The 18,635-nt window shown below is 42.6% G+C and overlaps 1 protein-coding gene across 1 annotated transcript in view; it reads left to right on the forward strand.

The window, feature by feature from the left end:
- Nucleotides 1-18,635, forward strand: part of LAMA4 (laminin subunit alpha 4) — a 158,212-nt gene that overhangs the window by 127,502 nt on the left and 12,075 nt on the right. The window contains exons 25-31 of the mRNA XM_038761015.1: nucleotides 460-602; nucleotides 5,006-5,144; nucleotides 7,779-7,916; nucleotides 10,858-10,991; nucleotides 12,926-13,090; nucleotides 15,186-15,339; nucleotides 17,202-17,389. Of these exons, the coding sequence (XP_038616943.1) occupies nucleotides 460-602; nucleotides 5,006-5,144; nucleotides 7,779-7,916; nucleotides 10,858-10,991; nucleotides 12,926-13,090; nucleotides 15,186-15,339; nucleotides 17,202-17,389 (1,061 nt within the window). The remainder of the gene's footprint in view (nucleotides 1-459; nucleotides 603-5,005; nucleotides 5,145-7,778; nucleotides 7,917-10,857; nucleotides 10,992-12,925; nucleotides 13,091-15,185; nucleotides 15,340-17,201; nucleotides 17,390-18,635) is intronic.

An 18,635-nucleotide genomic window follows, 5' to 3' on the forward strand; every position in this document is an offset into this window, starting at 1 on the left:
GGTATTTCTGGTCTTAGAAGGAACTCAGTCTTCCAGTGGCTATGAAGAAGAGTTGTACCTTTTAAGACAAGCAAGAGATTCTGGTGGTGCATTCAGTATTATCCCAACATGCATGTAATTGTCTCCTGTTCTGATCTCCTTCACACCTCTCCCTTAAAAGAAGCTTTAATGCAAGATTGAATGCCAGACCTATGTATTCTTGCACACTGCAAGCTCAGGGAAAGTCATGATTTTCTTTCATTCATTCAATCGTATTTACTGAGTGCTTACTGTGTGCAGAGCACTGAACTAAGCACTTGGGAAAGTACAACAATAAACAACATTCCCCCGCAGAAACAACATACAACATTCCCTGGCAATGCAAATGCTTGCAAGAATACTGAGGGTTAATAACCGGAAAGGAACTAATTCACTTACCTAACTCTTCAGTGAAGACCAACTGTGTGTTATCCCTTTCAGATTTCTGTTATTTACCATAATGAGAAAAAAATGATCTTAGTAGTGGACAGACGCCACGTGAAGAGCATGGATAATGAAAAGATGAAGATACCTTTCACAGATATGTACATTGGAGGTGCTCCTTCAGAGATTTTGCAATCCAGGTGAGTTTCCCAGTTCATATGGTAGCTTAGTTTCCCTCATATGATGCAGAAAGGTGGCTTAGTGATTTGCACCTAGTGGAGAAGCAACATGGCCTAGTGGATAGAGCACGAGCCTGGGAGTCAGAAGGTCCTGGGTTCTAATCATACCTCCACCACTTATCTTCTGTGTGACCTTGGGCAAGTCATTTAATTTCTCTGTGCCTCTGTTACCTCACCCGTGAAGTGGGGATTAAGATTGTGAGCCCTGTGTGGGACAGGGATCGCGTCCAACCTGACAATCTTGTATTTACCCCAGTGCTTAGTTCAGTGCACTGTGTGTTTTGCACATAGTAAGCACTTCATAAATGCCATTATTATTAATAAGCACTTAGCAAATATTAAAAAAAAGGTGTTCCGCTCCAGGCCTACCCATGAGGCCACATTTAATCCTTTCCATATAGGTGACTAGCGGTTGCCGTAGCTAGCTCTGCACACAGAAAGTGCTCAATTAATGTGACCGACTGACTGATTAGTGCTTTTGAAAATCTGCGAACAGTGCTCTGTTTGTCCCAAGAGAAAGGAACTGAGGCTCTAAATAGCATTAGCTGTCTCCCACCGTTGTTACCTCAGGGACAGTGGAAGTGGGTGGGAATGTGGGATAAAGGGGCTAAAGACATCAGTCAATAATATTTATTGAGTGTTTACTGTGTGCTTGGGAGAGTACAATATAATAATAAACAGATACATTCCCTGTCCACAATGAGCTTAGAGTCTAGAGGGGTGGACAGACAACAATATAAATAAATAACTGACAGATATGTACATCAATGCTGTGGGGCTGGGAGGGAGGATGCATAAAGAGAGCAATTCAGGGCAATGCAGAAGGGAATGGTAGAAGAGGAAATAATAATCATGATAATTTTGATATTTGTCAAGGTCTTACTTTGTGCCAGGCACTGTGCTAAGGGCTGCAATGGATACAAGCAAATCAGGTTGGACACAGTCCCTGTCCTACATGGGGTTCACAGTCTCAATCCCCATTTTACAGATGAGGTAACTGAGGCACAGAGAAATTCAGTGAATTGCCCAAAGTCACCCAGCAGACAAATGGCGGAGCCGGGATTAATAATAATAATAATAATAATGATAGTATTTGTTAAGTGCTTCTTGTGTGCAAAGCACTGGTCTAAGCGCTGGGGGGATACAAGGTGATCAAGTTGTCCCACCTGGGGCTCACAATCTTAATCCCCATTTTACAGATGAGGTAACTGAGGCACAGAGAAGTGAAGTGACTTGCCCAAAGTCAGACAGCTGACAAGTGGCGGAGCCGGGATTTGAACCCGTGACCTCTGACTCCAAAGCCCGTGCTCTTTCCACTGAGCCACTCTGCCATGACCTCCTCACTCCCAGGCCCATGCTGTATCCACTATGCCATGCTGGTTCTCAAAGGAGCATTTAGTCAGGGAGGGCTTCTTAGAGGAGATGTGCCTTCAGTAAGGCTTTGAAGTCAGGGGAGAGTAATTGTCTTTTGGATATGAAAAGGAAGGACACTTCTGGCCAGAAGCAGGTTGTGGGTGAGAGGTCAGCAGCGAGATAGCTTCCTGTGGGAAGGCTAGCATTAGAGGATTCATTCATTCATTCAATTGTATTTATTGAGCGCTTACTGTGTGCAGAGCACTGTACTAAGCACTTGGGAAGTACAAGTTGGCAACATATTACAAGTTGGCAACACATGAGGATGAAAGTGTGCAGGCTGGGTTGTAGTAGAAGAGCAGCAAGGTGAGGTAGAAGGGGGGCAAAGTGACCAAATGCCTAAACCTGAAAATCCTGGGAAAAGTACTCTCCAGCCTTGTTCTTTCCTGCAAGCAGCATGGCATGGTGAATAGACTACAGACCTGGAAGTCTATTCTAGTCTAGTCATGGATTCTAATCCTGCCTCCGCCACCTGTCTGCTGTGTGACCTTGGGCAAGTCACTTCACTTCTCTGGACCTCAGTTTCCTCATCTGTAAAATGGAGATTGAGTCTGTGAGCCCCATGTGGGACAGGGATTGTGTCCAACCTGATTACCTTGTGTCTGCCCCTGTCCTTAGAACAGTGTGTGGTATAAGTAAGTGCTTAACAAATATCATTATTATTATTGTTATTATTGTTATTATTATTACTACAAGACATCCCAGTGCTATGCCAGGAGAGGATATGGTTGGGTCCCATAAATCCCTAGAAAGGAGAATAATAATAATAATAATAACAATGTGTTAAGCACTTATGTGGTACTAAGCACTGTGGTAGATACAAGATAATCAGATCCCACATGGGGCTTAGAGTCTAAGTAGGAGGGAGAACAGGTATTGACTCCCCATTTTGCAGGTGAGGGAACTGAGGCACAGAGAGAATAAGTGACTTGCCCAAGGTCAAATAGCACTTACATGACAGAGCTGGGATTAGAGCCCAGGTCTTTTGACTCCCAGGCCTGTGCTCTCCAGCACTTAGAACAGTGCTTGGCACATAGTAAGCGCTTAACAAATACCATCATCATCATCATCATCATCACTGGGCCATGTTGTTTCCATGAGCAGAACCAGAAACTGCAGCACGATTAGAGCAAATAGAAATGAAATACTGAAAAAAACTAGTGCAAGCAATTGAATGGAAGTCGTATATAATGAAGAACAGTGGGAGAAAGAAGGTGCATTTAATGACCTAGAACTGTTTCATCTTGAATATGATCAATAAACTCTAAATGAAAATTCAATCAAAGTAGTTCAATAAGGAATAAGCTCCCCTAGCCAACCTCTCCAGGCATGAATCACACTCTGGGGAAAGCATAGCATGTTTAAAACATGTTTTAACATGTTTAAAGCATGTTAAAACATAACATGATTAATACTTTGGTTTATCAGAGGTAGTCATTTGGATTTATATATTTTTATTGAGCTTATTAATGAATTAATTGTTGTTGACGGAGTCTAGACATATTTATGATTCATTCCATCACTATCTCTTTTGTTCTTAAATCAATGCCTTCTTGGTATGACCTATGGCATTCTGTCATTGGTTTGTTAAATCCTAATGTTGTCAGCTAACTTCTTTCAATTTATACAGGGAAGTGACTAGGGTAATGACCAGTATATTTTATTATTGTGCATATCATTGAGCAGTTTAGTAACAGGACCACAACTCTTCAAGCCTCTCCTTTGCATGGTGTAAGTAGACTACGGAAGGGAGCATATCTAAACCGATTAAGAACAAGAACTGTCACTGCTGCTTCCTTGTATATTCCCCAGCGCTTAGACGAGTGCTTGGCATATAGTAAGCACTTAACAAATACCATTATTATTATTATTATTACCCAAATACCCTGCACCTTGGCCTGTGCTCTTTCCATGAGGCCACACTGCTTAGTTTACAGCTGTAGTCCCTTTGATCCAACAGTGGTGACAGTCATCATGACAGCAGCATTTTCTATTTTTGTCTGCCTCTGCTGTTGCTACTCCCACCTCCCCTTCTCTACTCCCATCCCCATATCCCTAATCCAAAGTTGAACCATTGACAATTCCTCCCATTCCATCCTTGCAAGACCTAAGATTAGTGAGGTACCCAACTCCCTTTGAGATAGCCACAGACCTTTAACTTACCCTTAACTGAATTTGGCTTTGGAAACATTTGTGCTTTACAGTCACCATTTAGTTGCTGCATCACTCAGTTATCTTTTTCTGAAAATCTTTTATCTTTTATCCTATAAGAGTCAGAGGGCCTGGGTTCTACTCCCAGCCCCACCGGTTTTGTTTTTATTTAACGGTATGCATTAAGCACTTATTGTGTGCCAAGCATTGTACTAAGTGCTGGGGTAAATAAGAGATCATCCAACTTGGGCACAGTCTATGTCCCATACGGGGCTCACAGCTCTAATCTCCACTTAACAGATGAGGTAACTGAGTTAGAGTGAAGTTAAGTGACTTTCTCAAAGCCACACAGCGGACCTGTGGCAGAGCCAGGATTAGAACCTAGGTTCTCTGACTCCCAGGTACATGGTTTTTATAACAGGCTATGCTGCCTTTAGACTCTAATCTTGTTGTGGGCAGGGAATGTGTCTATTACAGTATTGTACTCTCCCAAGCACTAAATGGTCAATAAATATGACTGAATGAATTTGTCTGCTGTCCAAACTTGGGCAGGTTGCTTAACTTCTCTGTGCCTCAGTTACCTCATCTGTAAATTGAGAATTCAATCTTGCTCCCTCCTACTTTGATTGTGAGTCCCAAGAGGGACAGGACTTCGTCTAACCTGATTACCTTGCATCTAATCCAGCACTTAGTGCAGTACTTAGCACATAGTTAGCCGTCAACAAGTGCTATTATAAAACCTGCAGAAAAGTCAAGGCACTGGTTTCATAAAAGTAAAATCAGTGGATTTTGTTTTCCAGAACATTAAGAGCACACCTCCCATTAGATATCAACTTCAGAGGCTGCATGAGGGGTTTCCAGTTTCAAAAGAAAGATTTCAATTTGCTGGAGCAGCCTGAAACTCTGGGAATTGGTTATGGATGCCCAGAGGAGACCCTTGTAAGTATCCCATGATCCTTTGACATTAATGCCTTTCCACTGGAGGGAGGAAGGTTCTGAGGAGAGGAGAGTGTTCCTACCCCTGTGGATCCCTAAATTCCTGCCACCATCACACTTAAGAAGCTGCTCAGGTATACGAAGCCACTCTTTCCTCTGCAGGTTCCCCTTCCACCACTGCCAGTGTTTGAGCATCTTCTGTTCTAGCCATTCCCTTCACTGCAGATTACCCTTAGATCCAGCGATGCTGCGATGCCTCTGAAGCTTTCGATACTGTTTGGTGGCTGGCTCAGCCATTGACACCTAGGTGACCAGAGATTTGCAACGTGGGAACTGAAGCGATGTTGAAAAATGTTTTCTGGGCCAAAAAATCCCCGAAAGCCCCCATTTTAGAAAATGCAAAATAGAAAAATTACCCTGGGAGCCCTTCCCTTTCTTCTTCCTTTTCCCCTCTGCCCTGAAGAGTAATCTGAATTTGGGCCAGTACCAGCAGTATTTGCCAAAACTCTGAATAGTTGCTGTGGGAACAAATTTCTGCCTGACAAAAAGCACGTAATGATCCTACTTGTTACAAAGGGAATGAGGTGGCTGGAGAAGAGAACAATGGGGTCACAGTGAAGGTGGTGCCATCAGAACAGAACAAACCACCAAAAGTGCCCCGTTTCCAAAACAGGAACTTCTCCACCTTGATTCAGAGCCACTGAGAGCCCAAATCAATCACAGAGGGTTAGATCCAAGATAACAAATACCACAGTTATTATCATTATTATTATTATCATCTGATCCGACACAGCTTCTGTCCCTCAGGGGGTCCTCAGGCCTTGTCCCACAAGAGGTTTCCAGGCCCTGAAACTCAAGAGGCTCCACGTGCTTGTCCCATGAGGGGCTCCCAATTCCTGTGCAATGTGGGGGACCCAATCCTTGTCCCACAAGGGGCTCCAAATCCCTGTCCTACAAAGGACTCCCAATCCCTGTCCCATGTGGGGCTCCTAGTCCCCTTCCCATAAGGGGCTCCCAGTTCTTGTCCCAAAAGGGGCTCCCAATCCCTGTCCCACAAGGGGTTCTCAATCCCTGTCCCACAAGGGGCTCCCAGTTCCTGTCCCGCAAGGGGCTCCTAATCCCTGTCCCATGTGGGGCTCCCAGTCCCTGTCCCACAAGGGGTCCCAATCCCTGTCCCACAAGGGGCTCCCAGTCCCTGTCCCAAAAGGGGATCCCAGTTGCTGTTCCTTGTGGAGCTCCCAGTCTTTGTCCCAGAAGGGGCTCCCATTCCCTGAGTCACATGGAGCTCCCAGTCTCTGTTCCAGGTTGGGCTCTCTGTCCTTGTCCCACAACAGACTCTCAGTCCCTACCTCATGAGGGGCTTCCAGGCCCTGTCCCCACAAGAGATCCACAACAACAGGCTCTCAGTCCTATCCCACATGGGGCTCCCAGGCCCTGCATCATGTGGAGTTCCCAGATCCATGTGGCTAAGTGGAAAGAGCATGGATCACGTTCTCATCTAGTCTAGTTCTACTCGGCCACTCACCTGTTGTGTAACCTTAACCACGCCACTTAACTATACAGTCTGCTCAGAGCGTGGGTCTGGGAGTCTGAGGGCATGGATTCTAATCCCAGCTCGGCCACTTGTCAGCTCTGTGACTTTGGGAAAGTCACTTCACCTCTCTGTGCCTCAGTTACCTCATCTGTAAAATGGGGATTAAGACTGTGAGCACTACGTGACACAACCTGATTACTTTGTATCTATACCAGCGCTTACAACGGTGCTCGGCACATAGTAAGCACTTAAATACCGTCATTATTATTATTGTTATTGTTATTATTATCTCTAAAATGAGAAGCTGTGGGGCCTAAAGGAAAGAACAGAAACCTGAGAGTCAGAGGACCTGGCTTCTATTCCCGGCTCTGTCACTTTTCTTCATTCAGTCAGTCAGTAGATCAGTCAATCATATTTATTGAGTATTTACTGAGGGCAGAACACTGTACTAAGCACTTGGGAGAGTGCAATATAACAGTAAGCAGATACGTGCCCTGTCCACAATGAGGTTACAGTCTAGAGGGGATGACACCTAGGCGATCAAGTAACTGCCACCCTCCCACTCAGTAGATGGGAAATTGGGGTCCACTGGGGTCCACATCTAGCCTAGCAGCACATCTTGTAGTTCCTTTGTGTGTTTTGATGACACACACAATCAGTGCATGCACTGGGCAAAAAGAACAACTTGGTAACTTCTCATAAACACTCATGCAGTAATCTGTCTTAGAAGTTCCGATATGAGAACATCTAGTCCATATACCTTGTGGACTTATTTTCAAGGATTTATCACAGATGATTGGATTTCCATTTTTCATCCCCATTTTGGATAAGCATATGTTGCCATCAGGCTGGATTCCACTTGAGAAATCAGCAGGTAGAGAAACATTAAAAGGGTTTTGTGCTATTCATTTTACTTGCAGGCAGTTTGGGTGCCCTATGAGCCTTCTAAATCTTCACAACCTTATTGAAAAATGAGAATGTTTCCTACTAAAATGAGCCATGTGGGGAATTTTAAAAATGGAAATGATCTGCCCTGTATTCTATTATTAATGATAATTCAAAATATGCCAGCTCATTTGCCAACTCTCTTGATTGTCATGTAGATGTCCCGCAAAGCATACTTCAACGGACAGAGCTTCATCGCTTCAAGCCAGAAAATATCTTTCTTTGATGGCTTTGAAGGAGGCTTTAATTTCCGGACCTTACAGCCCAATGGACTGCTACTCTATTATGCTTCAGGGGTGAGTATTCATTTTTGACTCGGGAAAACAATCTCATCAGCATTTCTATATCTATCCTAAATGCAAAAGAGCAAATAGAGCTTAAAAAACAGAGAAATATATTCAACTGAATTTTGAAGTGGTGTTATGCATGTTTAGATTGTTTGAATTGCCTGATTTCAAACACCACGCACAGTACATTGTCACATGGAACTTTTTGTTCAGATCTGTAGCATGAGCCCATGTTGTGTGAGTGGTAGAGGGAAATCGTTCTGATTGCTCTTGTCGGTAAGATCCGTACAAGTGATGCTGCTATCTTTCACTACAAAAGACCATTCCATTTTTGTTTGTGACCTCCTCCCATCCCAATTCCAGTCACAATTGAGAAGCAGCTTGGCTTAGTGGAAAGAGCATGGACCTGAATGGAGCATGCAGTATGGAGAGCATGGAGTCAGAGGTCATGGGTTCTAATCCCTTCTCCACCACTTATCAGCTGTGTGACTTTGGGCAAGTCCCTTAATTTCTCTGTGCCTCATCTGTAAAATGGGGATTAAGACTGTGAGCCCCACTGATTACCTTGTATCTACCCCAGTGCTTAGAACAGTGCTTGGCACATAGTAAGCGCTTAACCAATACTATTATTATAATTATAATTATTAATTCCTACCCAATCAATTAATCAGTCAATCAGTGGTGTTTATTGAGTACTTTCTATGGGCACAGCACTGTACTATGTGCTGGGGAAAGTACAATATAATAGAGTTGGTAGACACGATCCCTTCCCACAAGTAATTTACAGTCTACAGGAGGAGACTGACTTTAAAATAAATTACAGTTGGGGGAAATAGTAGACTATAAGCATATGTACATAAGTGTTGTGGAGTTGGAATGAGCATCAAAGTGCTTAAAGGGAACACAGTCAAATGGATAGTCAACGTAGAGAGAAAGACAGTAGGAATAATGAGCTTAGTCAGGGAAGACCTTTATGAAGAGAGGTGATTTTAGGAGGGGTTTGAAAGTGGGGAGGGTGGCATACTGTAGGATATGAAGCGGGAGGGAGTTCCAGGCCCAAGGGAGGATGTGGGCAAGGAGTTGGCTATGAGTTAGATGAGATCAAGGTACAGAGAGTAGGTTAGCGATAGAGGAGTGGAGCGTGTGGGCCGGGTTCTGTTTCTGGTCCTTCCTTCAACCTCCTGTCCCTCACAGGCTTCTGAAGCCCAAATCCACCCCACGCCCTTCTGACAGTTCATCCCATCATGGCTGCCCATCTCTTCCTGGCCGTCTGGTACCAGTCCAGCCCAGTCCAGGGCCCCCCAGAGACGAGGGGAATCCAGAACAGGATTGGGCCCAGTGAGAAATACCTCTCAATCAATCAATCAGTGGTATTTATTGAGCACTTACTATGTGCAGAGCACTGTATTAAGTGCTCAAAAGAGTACAACACAATTAGCAGATGTGTTCCCTGCCCAATATGAGCTTACATTCTGGAGTCTACAGTCTCCTGAATTTATTCCCTTCCCTCACCACCATATGACTTTTTGAGGCACGGCCTGGAAGAGAACTGGATAGCTGAGAAGGTCTAGGAGCAGCTAAAGGAGGTATGAATGCAAGAAACATGTCTACAACTCTGATATATTGTACTCACCCGAGAGCTTAGTACAGTGCTCTGCACATAGTAAGGCTCAATAAATACAATTGATTGATTTACATGTTCTTGGACTTGGTTTGGTTCTTAAAAGATCTCAGGGAGGGTTCAGAGCTCCAGGGCTAATGTGGAAGAGGGTGCAGAGATGTCCCAAGACAGAGGTGGGGGAAGTCAAAGGCCCAATATAGTTTCCATGGTAACCCATGATTCCTTTGAATGAAATAGAAAACTCGGTGCTAAGTATAGACTTTAGACAAAGCACACTGAAAAACATATATTGTTGCCTGTATTCTGATCCACCAAAAGACACTACCGCAGTTTCAAGAATAAAATAAAATCAGAACAACATTGTGAGACAGTAGATTTTTCTTCTCAGGAATACTCCCTATTCATTTAGGGTTCTTATGGCCCACAGTGTGAAAATGCAAAGAAAATTAGGCCCCAAGCATTTAATGTGAACTCCAGGGTTAAACATTCCCAGAGACCTCGGGCACATTTATTGGAAAATAAAGATAAGCAATGTCATCCCAGAGCAGACCCCTGGAGTAGTCAATCCAAAATCTAATATTAGCATCAAAAGACACTTGGTGGAAGCTTGGAAAATTTATCTCTTCAGTTAGGAATGTAATCATTCCTAACATTCCTGGATTTCTTCCTCCACTAAACTATTATGGAGCTATTATTCATGATTGGACTGTGATTGGACTGTGTCCAACCTGATGAACTTGTGTCTGCCCAGTGCTTAGTACAGTGCCTGGCAAATAATAAGTGTTTAGCAAATACCATAAAAAAACACTGTAACCCACAATCTTTTTTGAACTAACTGATATTTTCTACCCCCACTTCTTCCTGTGGTAGTGATTCTAAATAGGTTATGTCTGCTGTGTGAATAATTTTTACATTTATTAAAATTAGCAGGCTCTGGGGATTTATAATAATGATGGCATGTATTAAGTGCTTACTATGTGCAAAACACTGTTCTAAGCACTGGGGAGGTTACAAGGTGAACAAGGTTTATGTTGCTGTTGTTGAAATTATTGTTTTCTTGTAGATATGAATAGGGCGATTTTTGCCCCCTAGATTGTGGAAATGGCATTAAATCAAACCCAGAAAAAATATGTACACTGTTTCCTTCACTAACTTTTCTTGCTCCTTCATTAAACCCTTAAAAAAATCCTAGGAAAATGTTAACGATAAAGTCTCTGATCTGGAAATGGCATTATGTTCAAAGCGAAGATGGATCCTAAATTCTTAAAGCCTTTTTACAAAACTTAGAATATTCAATATCCTAACTTCCTGACTATGCTTCCTTTTCAGTCTGATGTCTTCTCTCTTTCCCTGGATAAGGGTTCTGTGATACTGAGTGTAAAGGGAATAAAAGTTCAATCAACAGATAAACAGTATAATGATGGTCAGCCCCATTTCATCATTACATCTGTCTCACCAACAAGGTATAGTTCTTCAGCCTTTATTTAAAAAAATGCCTAAAATTGCTTTTTTTACTCTGTTATCACTTGCAATGATAATTCCGGCATCATATTGGGTCTTTTGGTTTAGAGGTTAATGCAAAGAAAAGACTTTTGGTCATTAGTTGAAAAAACAATACCAATGTATACAGATTTAACTATTAATTATAGAAGTCTGGCTATGGCTGTTTGAAAATTATGTGTTAATTCAGTTTATATGATTAATTTGAGGATGCCAGAGTTTTCCGATTATTTACATGCATTAATGGTTTCACGATGGCTAACCTAGAGTTGCTCTGCATTCTAAATGTGAATATCCCTGGCTGCATTTTGGCAGCTTGAATGATTTGCTTTGTTTGAAAGGGTAGGCAGCAAAATTTTCTTTTTCACTGAAGAAAAGCATTTAGAATGAGCAGTTGTGACCCCTGATGGGCCACAAAGTCTATAGTGGTGGTACAGTGTAGATTCCTAGGAAACATCACAGAGGTCCTTGTCCGGGGCTTCTCACAAATGTCACCAAAATAATATTATTCTCACCAGAGACTCCTTTGGTTCTGCTCTCCCTAACAGAAATGGTGCTGATGGTCTTTTATGGACCATCAATTCATTCATTCAATCATATTTATTGAGTGCTCACTGTGTACAGAGCACTGTATTAAGAGCTTGGAAAGTACAATTCGACAACAGAAAGAGACAATCCCTCCCAAGAATGGGCTCACCGTCTAGAAGGGGAAGACACACAACAAAACAACTAGAAAGGCATCAGGCATCAGTGTATGTGTATGTTATATTATTGTATTGTATTCTCCCAAGCACTTAGTACAGTGCTCTGCAAACAGAGCACTCAATAAATATAATTGACTGACTGCCATAAATTCCAACCTGCTCACAGTTCTGATGCAAGTCTTGAGTGCACCCCACATTCCCTTGCAAGGCTCTGGCAGGCCAGAGATCAACACCTTGAGGTGCAAACAGCTTGATTCAAATATCCCACTCCAGTTATCCAAGAAATTCCCCTCCAAACTCAAAGCTGCATCATTTTGGGGCCCTGTAGCTTCTCCACTACGTTGCTAGAGCTGTTGGCCTAAGGATAGTTCTACATGAGCCCAGCAGAAACCATCTCCTCTCAAAGCAATTTCCACCCAGGTTTCCCCTTTTGTGGATTTGTCTCATCCCTACTGCTCCGAGTTCGCTGGTTCCCAGCCTGTGACTAGACTGCCCTCCTCCTCCCTACATCCCACACTCAGCCCCGTCTCCTCCTCATTATCCCAGCACCTCTCTTCTATTCTAAGTCTACTGTTTTTAATTGTATTTATTTTATAAACAGCTGTGAGCCCTGCTAGGTTCCAGCAAGGGGAGCTGGGGGAAGAGAGCTAAGAAGGGTAAGTGGGGCAGGGGGAGGAGAGACTGCAGCTTCAAATCTTCTCCCTTGCACCTCCTCCCCCTCTTCCACAGCCGTGATCACTTCTCCTCCCCTCATCCCACCCAAAGCTGGCTCCAGACCTTCAATTTTTGCTGCCAGAGAAGACAGGAGTCAGAAGCTGTAGCAACAAGAACAATGAAACTTTTTATTTAAAATAAATACGAAAAGAGAAGAGAGGGAAGGAGGGGAGACATAAGGGAGAGAGCAGGGTGTAGAGAGGTGGGACAAGAAATAGGAACTGGGGAGGGAAGGGTTTATGTACCTTAATGGGAAAGAGGCTATGTTTCCCCTGAGAGCGACACGACAAGTACCTCATGGACCATTGCAAATGTGGCATAATATTTGACCTACAAATCTTTGTTATGAATGTTTCTTTTACTTATTCAAATATTTTTGAATTCTCTTCTGTAAAAATCCGGTATGTTTAGCCTGTCACAGAAAATCTTTTGTGTAAAAAGTTGAAGTGCAGCTGATAACAAAACTTTTCTCTTTGCAGATATGAACTGATCGTGGATAAAGACAAACTTGGAAAAAAGAATCCAGCCAAAGGAAAAGCAGAGCCGGCTTCCGGGAGTGAAAGCAAGTTTTACTTTGGCGGCTCACCAGTCAGTCCTCAGTTTGCTAATTTCACTGGATGTATAAGCAACGCCTATTTTTCCAGGTGAGTGAAGTATATGAACACCTAACTAGTACATGTGAAAGCTATATCAGAAACTTTCAGTCTTTTAATGGGGAAATGAATCTACTGAGTTCTAAAATGTCTAAATTCTAGAACAGAATAAAATTGAAGCTCAGGGTAGCCTGCAATACCAATACACATTTGATTTTTTTTACTCATCAGTTCAATTAGGTACATGAGGAGGAGAGTAGCACTTCTTTGGTGGTTTTTGTTTTTTGTTTTGTTGTTTTTATCTCCACAACATGTTCTGGATCTGCCCATTTCTCTCCATCCAAATGGCCGTCCCCTGGTTCAGGAACTTGTCATATATTGAATCAGCCTAGTCACTAATCACCCTGATTCCAGTCTTAAAGGGGGAAGTCCTCCCTAATTTGTGCTTCACTCTGATGCCTAGGTCATTATTTCCCACTTAATCTTCAAGGGCTGCCTATTCCTCTTCATATCAAGCAGACCCTCCTAACATGGATTTAAAGCCTTTTGGAGTTAAGGCCTTGATGATGATGATGATGATGGTATTTGTTAACTGCTTACTATGTGCCAAGCACTGTTCGAACCACTGACGTATCCACTCTCTTCTCCCACTGCACTACAAGTTGCTCCCTTCACTCCAACTAACCTACTGCTCGCTCTTGACTTTCCCACTTTCAACCCCTTTTTCACCTCTTTTCTCCGGCCTGGAACTCCTTTCCCTTTCAAATCCCCCAGACTTCCCATCTTCAAAGTCCCTTCAAAAACCACATCTCCTCCAAGAAGCCTTTCAGACTCATTTTTCTTCTCCCCAGATCATATTTGCCCAACTATCACCTCAACAATTCCATGCTAACTAGGCCTTTGGCCCTCACACCCACTGTATTTGCAAAACTCACTCATCCACATATCCATTTGTCTTTTCATCTAGTTCTAAATTATTTTGGGTCTGTCTCCCCATATGTGTGAGCTCTTTGAGGGCAGGAATCATATTCTGTAACTCTTTTGTACTCTCCCAAGTGCTTAGTACAGTGCTCAGCCTACAATAGGTGTTCAGTATAATATGATTGATTGACTAATTGAGAAAGCCTAAAGATGAAAATTCTCCACACACAAAGGGAAGACACAGCTTAGGTCACAGCTTTAGGGTGCCTGCCCCTTAAACTAGAATAAAATTCAGATTTTAGGTCAGGTCAGTGATTAATTTCTTGAAATGACCCACCAAAAGAAACAATAGTTCCACCTATAATAGGGTCTAAGGACTAAGAATTTTGTCATAGTCCTTTCTTAAAATCTTGAGTTGAAGCCACTCTCAGAAGTCTCCTCAGCATAGCTTAGTGGGAAGAGCACAGGCTTGGGAGTCCGAGGATGTGGGTTCTAATCCCTGCTCTGCTACTTGTCTGCTGTGTGACCTTGGGCAAGCCACTTAACTTCTCTGTGCCTCACTTACCTCATCTGCAAAATGGGGAATAAGACTGTGAGCCCCACGTGGGGCAGCCTAATTTCCTTGTATCTGCCCCAGCACTTAGAACAGTGCTTGGCACATAGTAAGCACTTAACAAATACCATAATTATTATTATTATTGTTATTATTACCAAGGGATTCCAAGCAACATCTAAGAAGGACAGTTAGCCCTGTAGCCAGAGTTGCCTTAGCTAAAATTGATGGTTCAAAGTTCCTTGATAAGACCATAGTTTTATGAGCTGCATGCTTTTTACCAGTACATTTGGATATTTGAAAACCTATTCAAGTGGTTTGATTGTCCACTTGGCAACAGTCCAAGAGAAGCATGGAGAAGCAGCGTGGTTCAGTGGAAAGAGCACAGGCTTGGGAGTCAGAGGTCATGGGTTCTAATCCCGGCTCTGCCACGTGTCAGCTGTGTGACTTTGGGCAAGTCATTTAACTTCTCTGTGCCTCAGTTCCCTGATCTGTAAAATGGGGATTAAGACTGTGAGCCCCACGTGGGACAACCTGATTATGTTGTCCCCCCGTCCACCCACCCGCCTCCACCGGTGCTTAGAACAGTGCTTGGCACATAGTAAGAGCTTAACAAATACCGCAATTATTATTATTATTTTTACTGTTATGTTTCTGACTTGCTGCACATAGGCTGGACAGAGACGTGGAAGTTGAGGATTTCCAGCGGTATCCTGAGAAGGTTCAAACTTCCCTCTATGACTGTCCCATTGAGTATCCCCCGGTCTCCCTCCTGCACAAAAAGGAGAAAAATTCCTCCGGACCTAAACACAAGCAAAACATAAAGGTAAGAATTGAAATTAAAAGGTAAGATTTGCTCCAGCTGGCCTCATCTATTATATAGGGCAATAACTGGTCTTTGTCAATTAAGCAATCAAATAACATTGCATTTTGCAGTCATGATCACAACGGAGAATGGTAATCACCTTAAAAAAGAAAAATTTGTAGCACAGATTTTCCAAGATTCTCTCTAGGATAATTACATTTATTTAAAAGAGACTTGTGGGTGTGCTTTATCTAAACTCAGTTTGTAAAAGGGAAAGTGATTATTTCAAAGTCAGCTGTGCAAATTTACTGTCAACCCAAAAGCTAACAACAATTTTTAAAAAAGAGTAACTTGCTCCCTTTATTTACCCTCCCCACCCCCAGCCCCACAGCACTTATGTACCTATCCATAATTTATTTATTTTAATGTCTGTCTCCCCCTCTAGACTGGAAGCTCACTGTGGCCAGGAAATGTCTTTATATTGTTGTGTTGTACTCTCCCAAGTGCTTAGTGCAGTGTTCTATACACAGTAAGCGCTCAAAAAATGCAATTAATAGATTGATTGATAACTAAATTGGTTTTACCTCCCTGGAATAGCTATGAATCATTTTGTTTCATTCTTTTGAATTTTGATTATAGATATTTGCCCCAATTGAATTGAATAATTAATTTCCTGATCACTGTTGCTGTGCTTTGCCACAGTGTTGCAGACACTTAAGAATTAACAACTTTATAGTGTAATTGCTTGTACCACTATATTCAACCAATTGTATTTATTGAGCTATTACTGTGTGCAGAGCACTGTACTAAACATTTGGAAAGTACAATTCAGCCACAAACAGAGACAATCCCTGCCCATAACGGGCTCCCAGTCTAGAAGGGGGGAGACAGATATCAAAACAAGTGGAGGCATCAATAGCATCATTATAAACAAATAGAATTATAATTATTAATATGTACGTATATACACAAGTGCTGTGGGGTGGGGAGAGGGGTAGACCAAAGAGAGTTAGTTGGGTGATGGAGAGCGGAGGGGGAGCAGAGGAAAAGGGCAGGGGGGGGCTTAGTCTTATAAGGTAACTGAGTACATTCCCAGCAGTGTAGTAGGAGCTATCAAAACTCTTCAAATTTGTGCCACCATTCTCTCAGTATGACAATCCCCGATTCAAGTTTTTTACCATTTCTAGCAAAATTGATTTGAAAACTACCAAGGTCCATTAGAAGTATCATGTTAAGAATCACTTTTTCTTCTCTGAGAGCCAGCCCAGCTTTCTAATAAGAACTTATCTTTCACCTTAATATCTCTAACTCAATTTTATTTCAATAATCCAGATGAGAAAAGTCTTTACCATCTCATTACATAAAAAGCTTTTAGAGGGTTTTTGTTAGGTACATTAACATAATAATAAACTCTTTTCAAATGAAAATTTAATTTCTTGGCTGGAAAACACAGTTTTTTTTCTTTATATCTTTTCTTCAGTATCCCAGTTTGGACCTCTTATAATTTTCAAAAATGAAAAAAAAATGTGTCTTTCCAAGCTGGATATCCATGGGTTGAATACTGGAGTTAAGAGAACTGGGGGCATTATCAATCCATCTGTGGCATTTATTGAGCACTTACTATGTACTAAGTGCTTGGGAGAGTTCAATATAGCAAAGTTGGTAGATATGTGCCCTACCCACAACAAGATTAGGGTTAGAGGAGGATACAGACATTAATAGTTGGGGACTAAAGATGGGAAATTTCTAAATTTCCTAGAAAAATATCCTTCCAGACAGTCTGCTTACCAGGACTTAGTCACTAGAATTTGACTGTTGCATTCTCACCCCTCTGCTCATTCTGTGCCTTACACTCTGTGGTTTCTGATTCTCTTTCTGTGTAGGGAGGAAAGAATAAGGAATCCCTTTCCCGGTTTCCAACTGGACTGAAATCTCTAGAGCAAGATGCTCCAAGGGATTCTTACTGCCGCCTATCCAAGAGCCCCCAGGCGATTGCACACGCTTACCAATATGGAGGGACAGCCAACAGTCGCCAGGAGTTTGAATATTTGAAAGGAGATTTTGGAAAAAGGTAAAGTGAAACCCTGGCCCCTCCCTTTCCTGGGACCATCCCTGCTCCTATTCTGCCCATCTTCCAATCATGTCCCTTTCCTATCATCACAGTTATTAAGTGTGCAGTACACTGAAAAGCAGTGTGGCTTAGTGGATAGACCACAGACCTTGGGGTCAGAAGGATCTGGGTTCTAATCCCTGCTCCACCACATGTCTGCTGTGTGACTTTGGGCAAGACACTTAACTTCTCTGGGCCTCAGTTACCTCATCTGTAAATGGGGATTAAGTGTGTGACCCCCTTGTGGGACAACCTGATTGTGGGGACAATCTACTCCAGCACTTAGAACAGTGTTTGGCAAATTATAAGTGCTTAACAAGTACTGTTATTATTGTCATCATCAATACCTGATGGAATTAACAGCACTCTACTTAACAAATGAAATGGCCCAGGCCTCAAGCTTGAATGCCAGCTTAATCGAAGACACAAAGAGGCACATTTTTGTGCCACTGGGGAATTCTAGTGGTGAAGACAATAGCTCACCCCACAATGGCTCCTCAACCAATGATCAATTCACAGAGAATGTGCAGACCAGGCAGGAAACAGGGGAGTTACAGTGGTACATGTTGTATCTGCTAATAACCTCTCACCCCACCATTGCCATGTGGATGGCTACGTTGGAGACAGCCCCGACTGGAAATGCACAGCGTGGAGTGAAACCAAGCCCAGATCTTAGGCCTGCAATCTTCATGGTCATTCTCCATCACCTTCCTCTGAAAGAGATATCCAGCAGCATGGTGTAGTGGATGGAGAACAGACCTGGGAATCAGGAGGTCATGGATTCTAATCCTGGCTCCGCCACTTGTCTGCTGTGTGACCATGGGCAAGTCACTTCTCAGTGCCTCAGTTACCTCATCTGTATAATGGGGATTAAGACTGTGAGCCACCTGGTTACCTTGTATCTGCCCCAGCAATTAGAACAGTGCTTGGCACATAGTAAGCGCTTAACAAATACTATCATTATTATTGCCACTTCCAAAACTGTGCTCACCTCTTTGATGAAGCCTTTCAAGCCTATCTTCAATCAGTCAATAAATGGCATCTGTTGAACACTTTCTGTGTATAAAGCACTGCACTAATCACTCAATCAATAGTATTCATTAAACGCTTACTGTGTGCAGAGCACTGTACTAAGCACTTGGGAAAGTACAATATAACAATGTAACTGACACATTCCCTGCCTACAACGAGCTTACAGTCTAGAGGG

Source organism: Tachyglossus aculeatus, chromosome 19 (genome assembly GCF_015852505.1).
Source record: "Tachyglossus aculeatus isolate mTacAcu1 chromosome 19, mTacAcu1.pri, whole genome shotgun sequence".
Classification (NCBI taxonomy): Eukaryota; Metazoa; Chordata; class Mammalia; order Monotremata; family Tachyglossidae; genus Tachyglossus; species Tachyglossus aculeatus.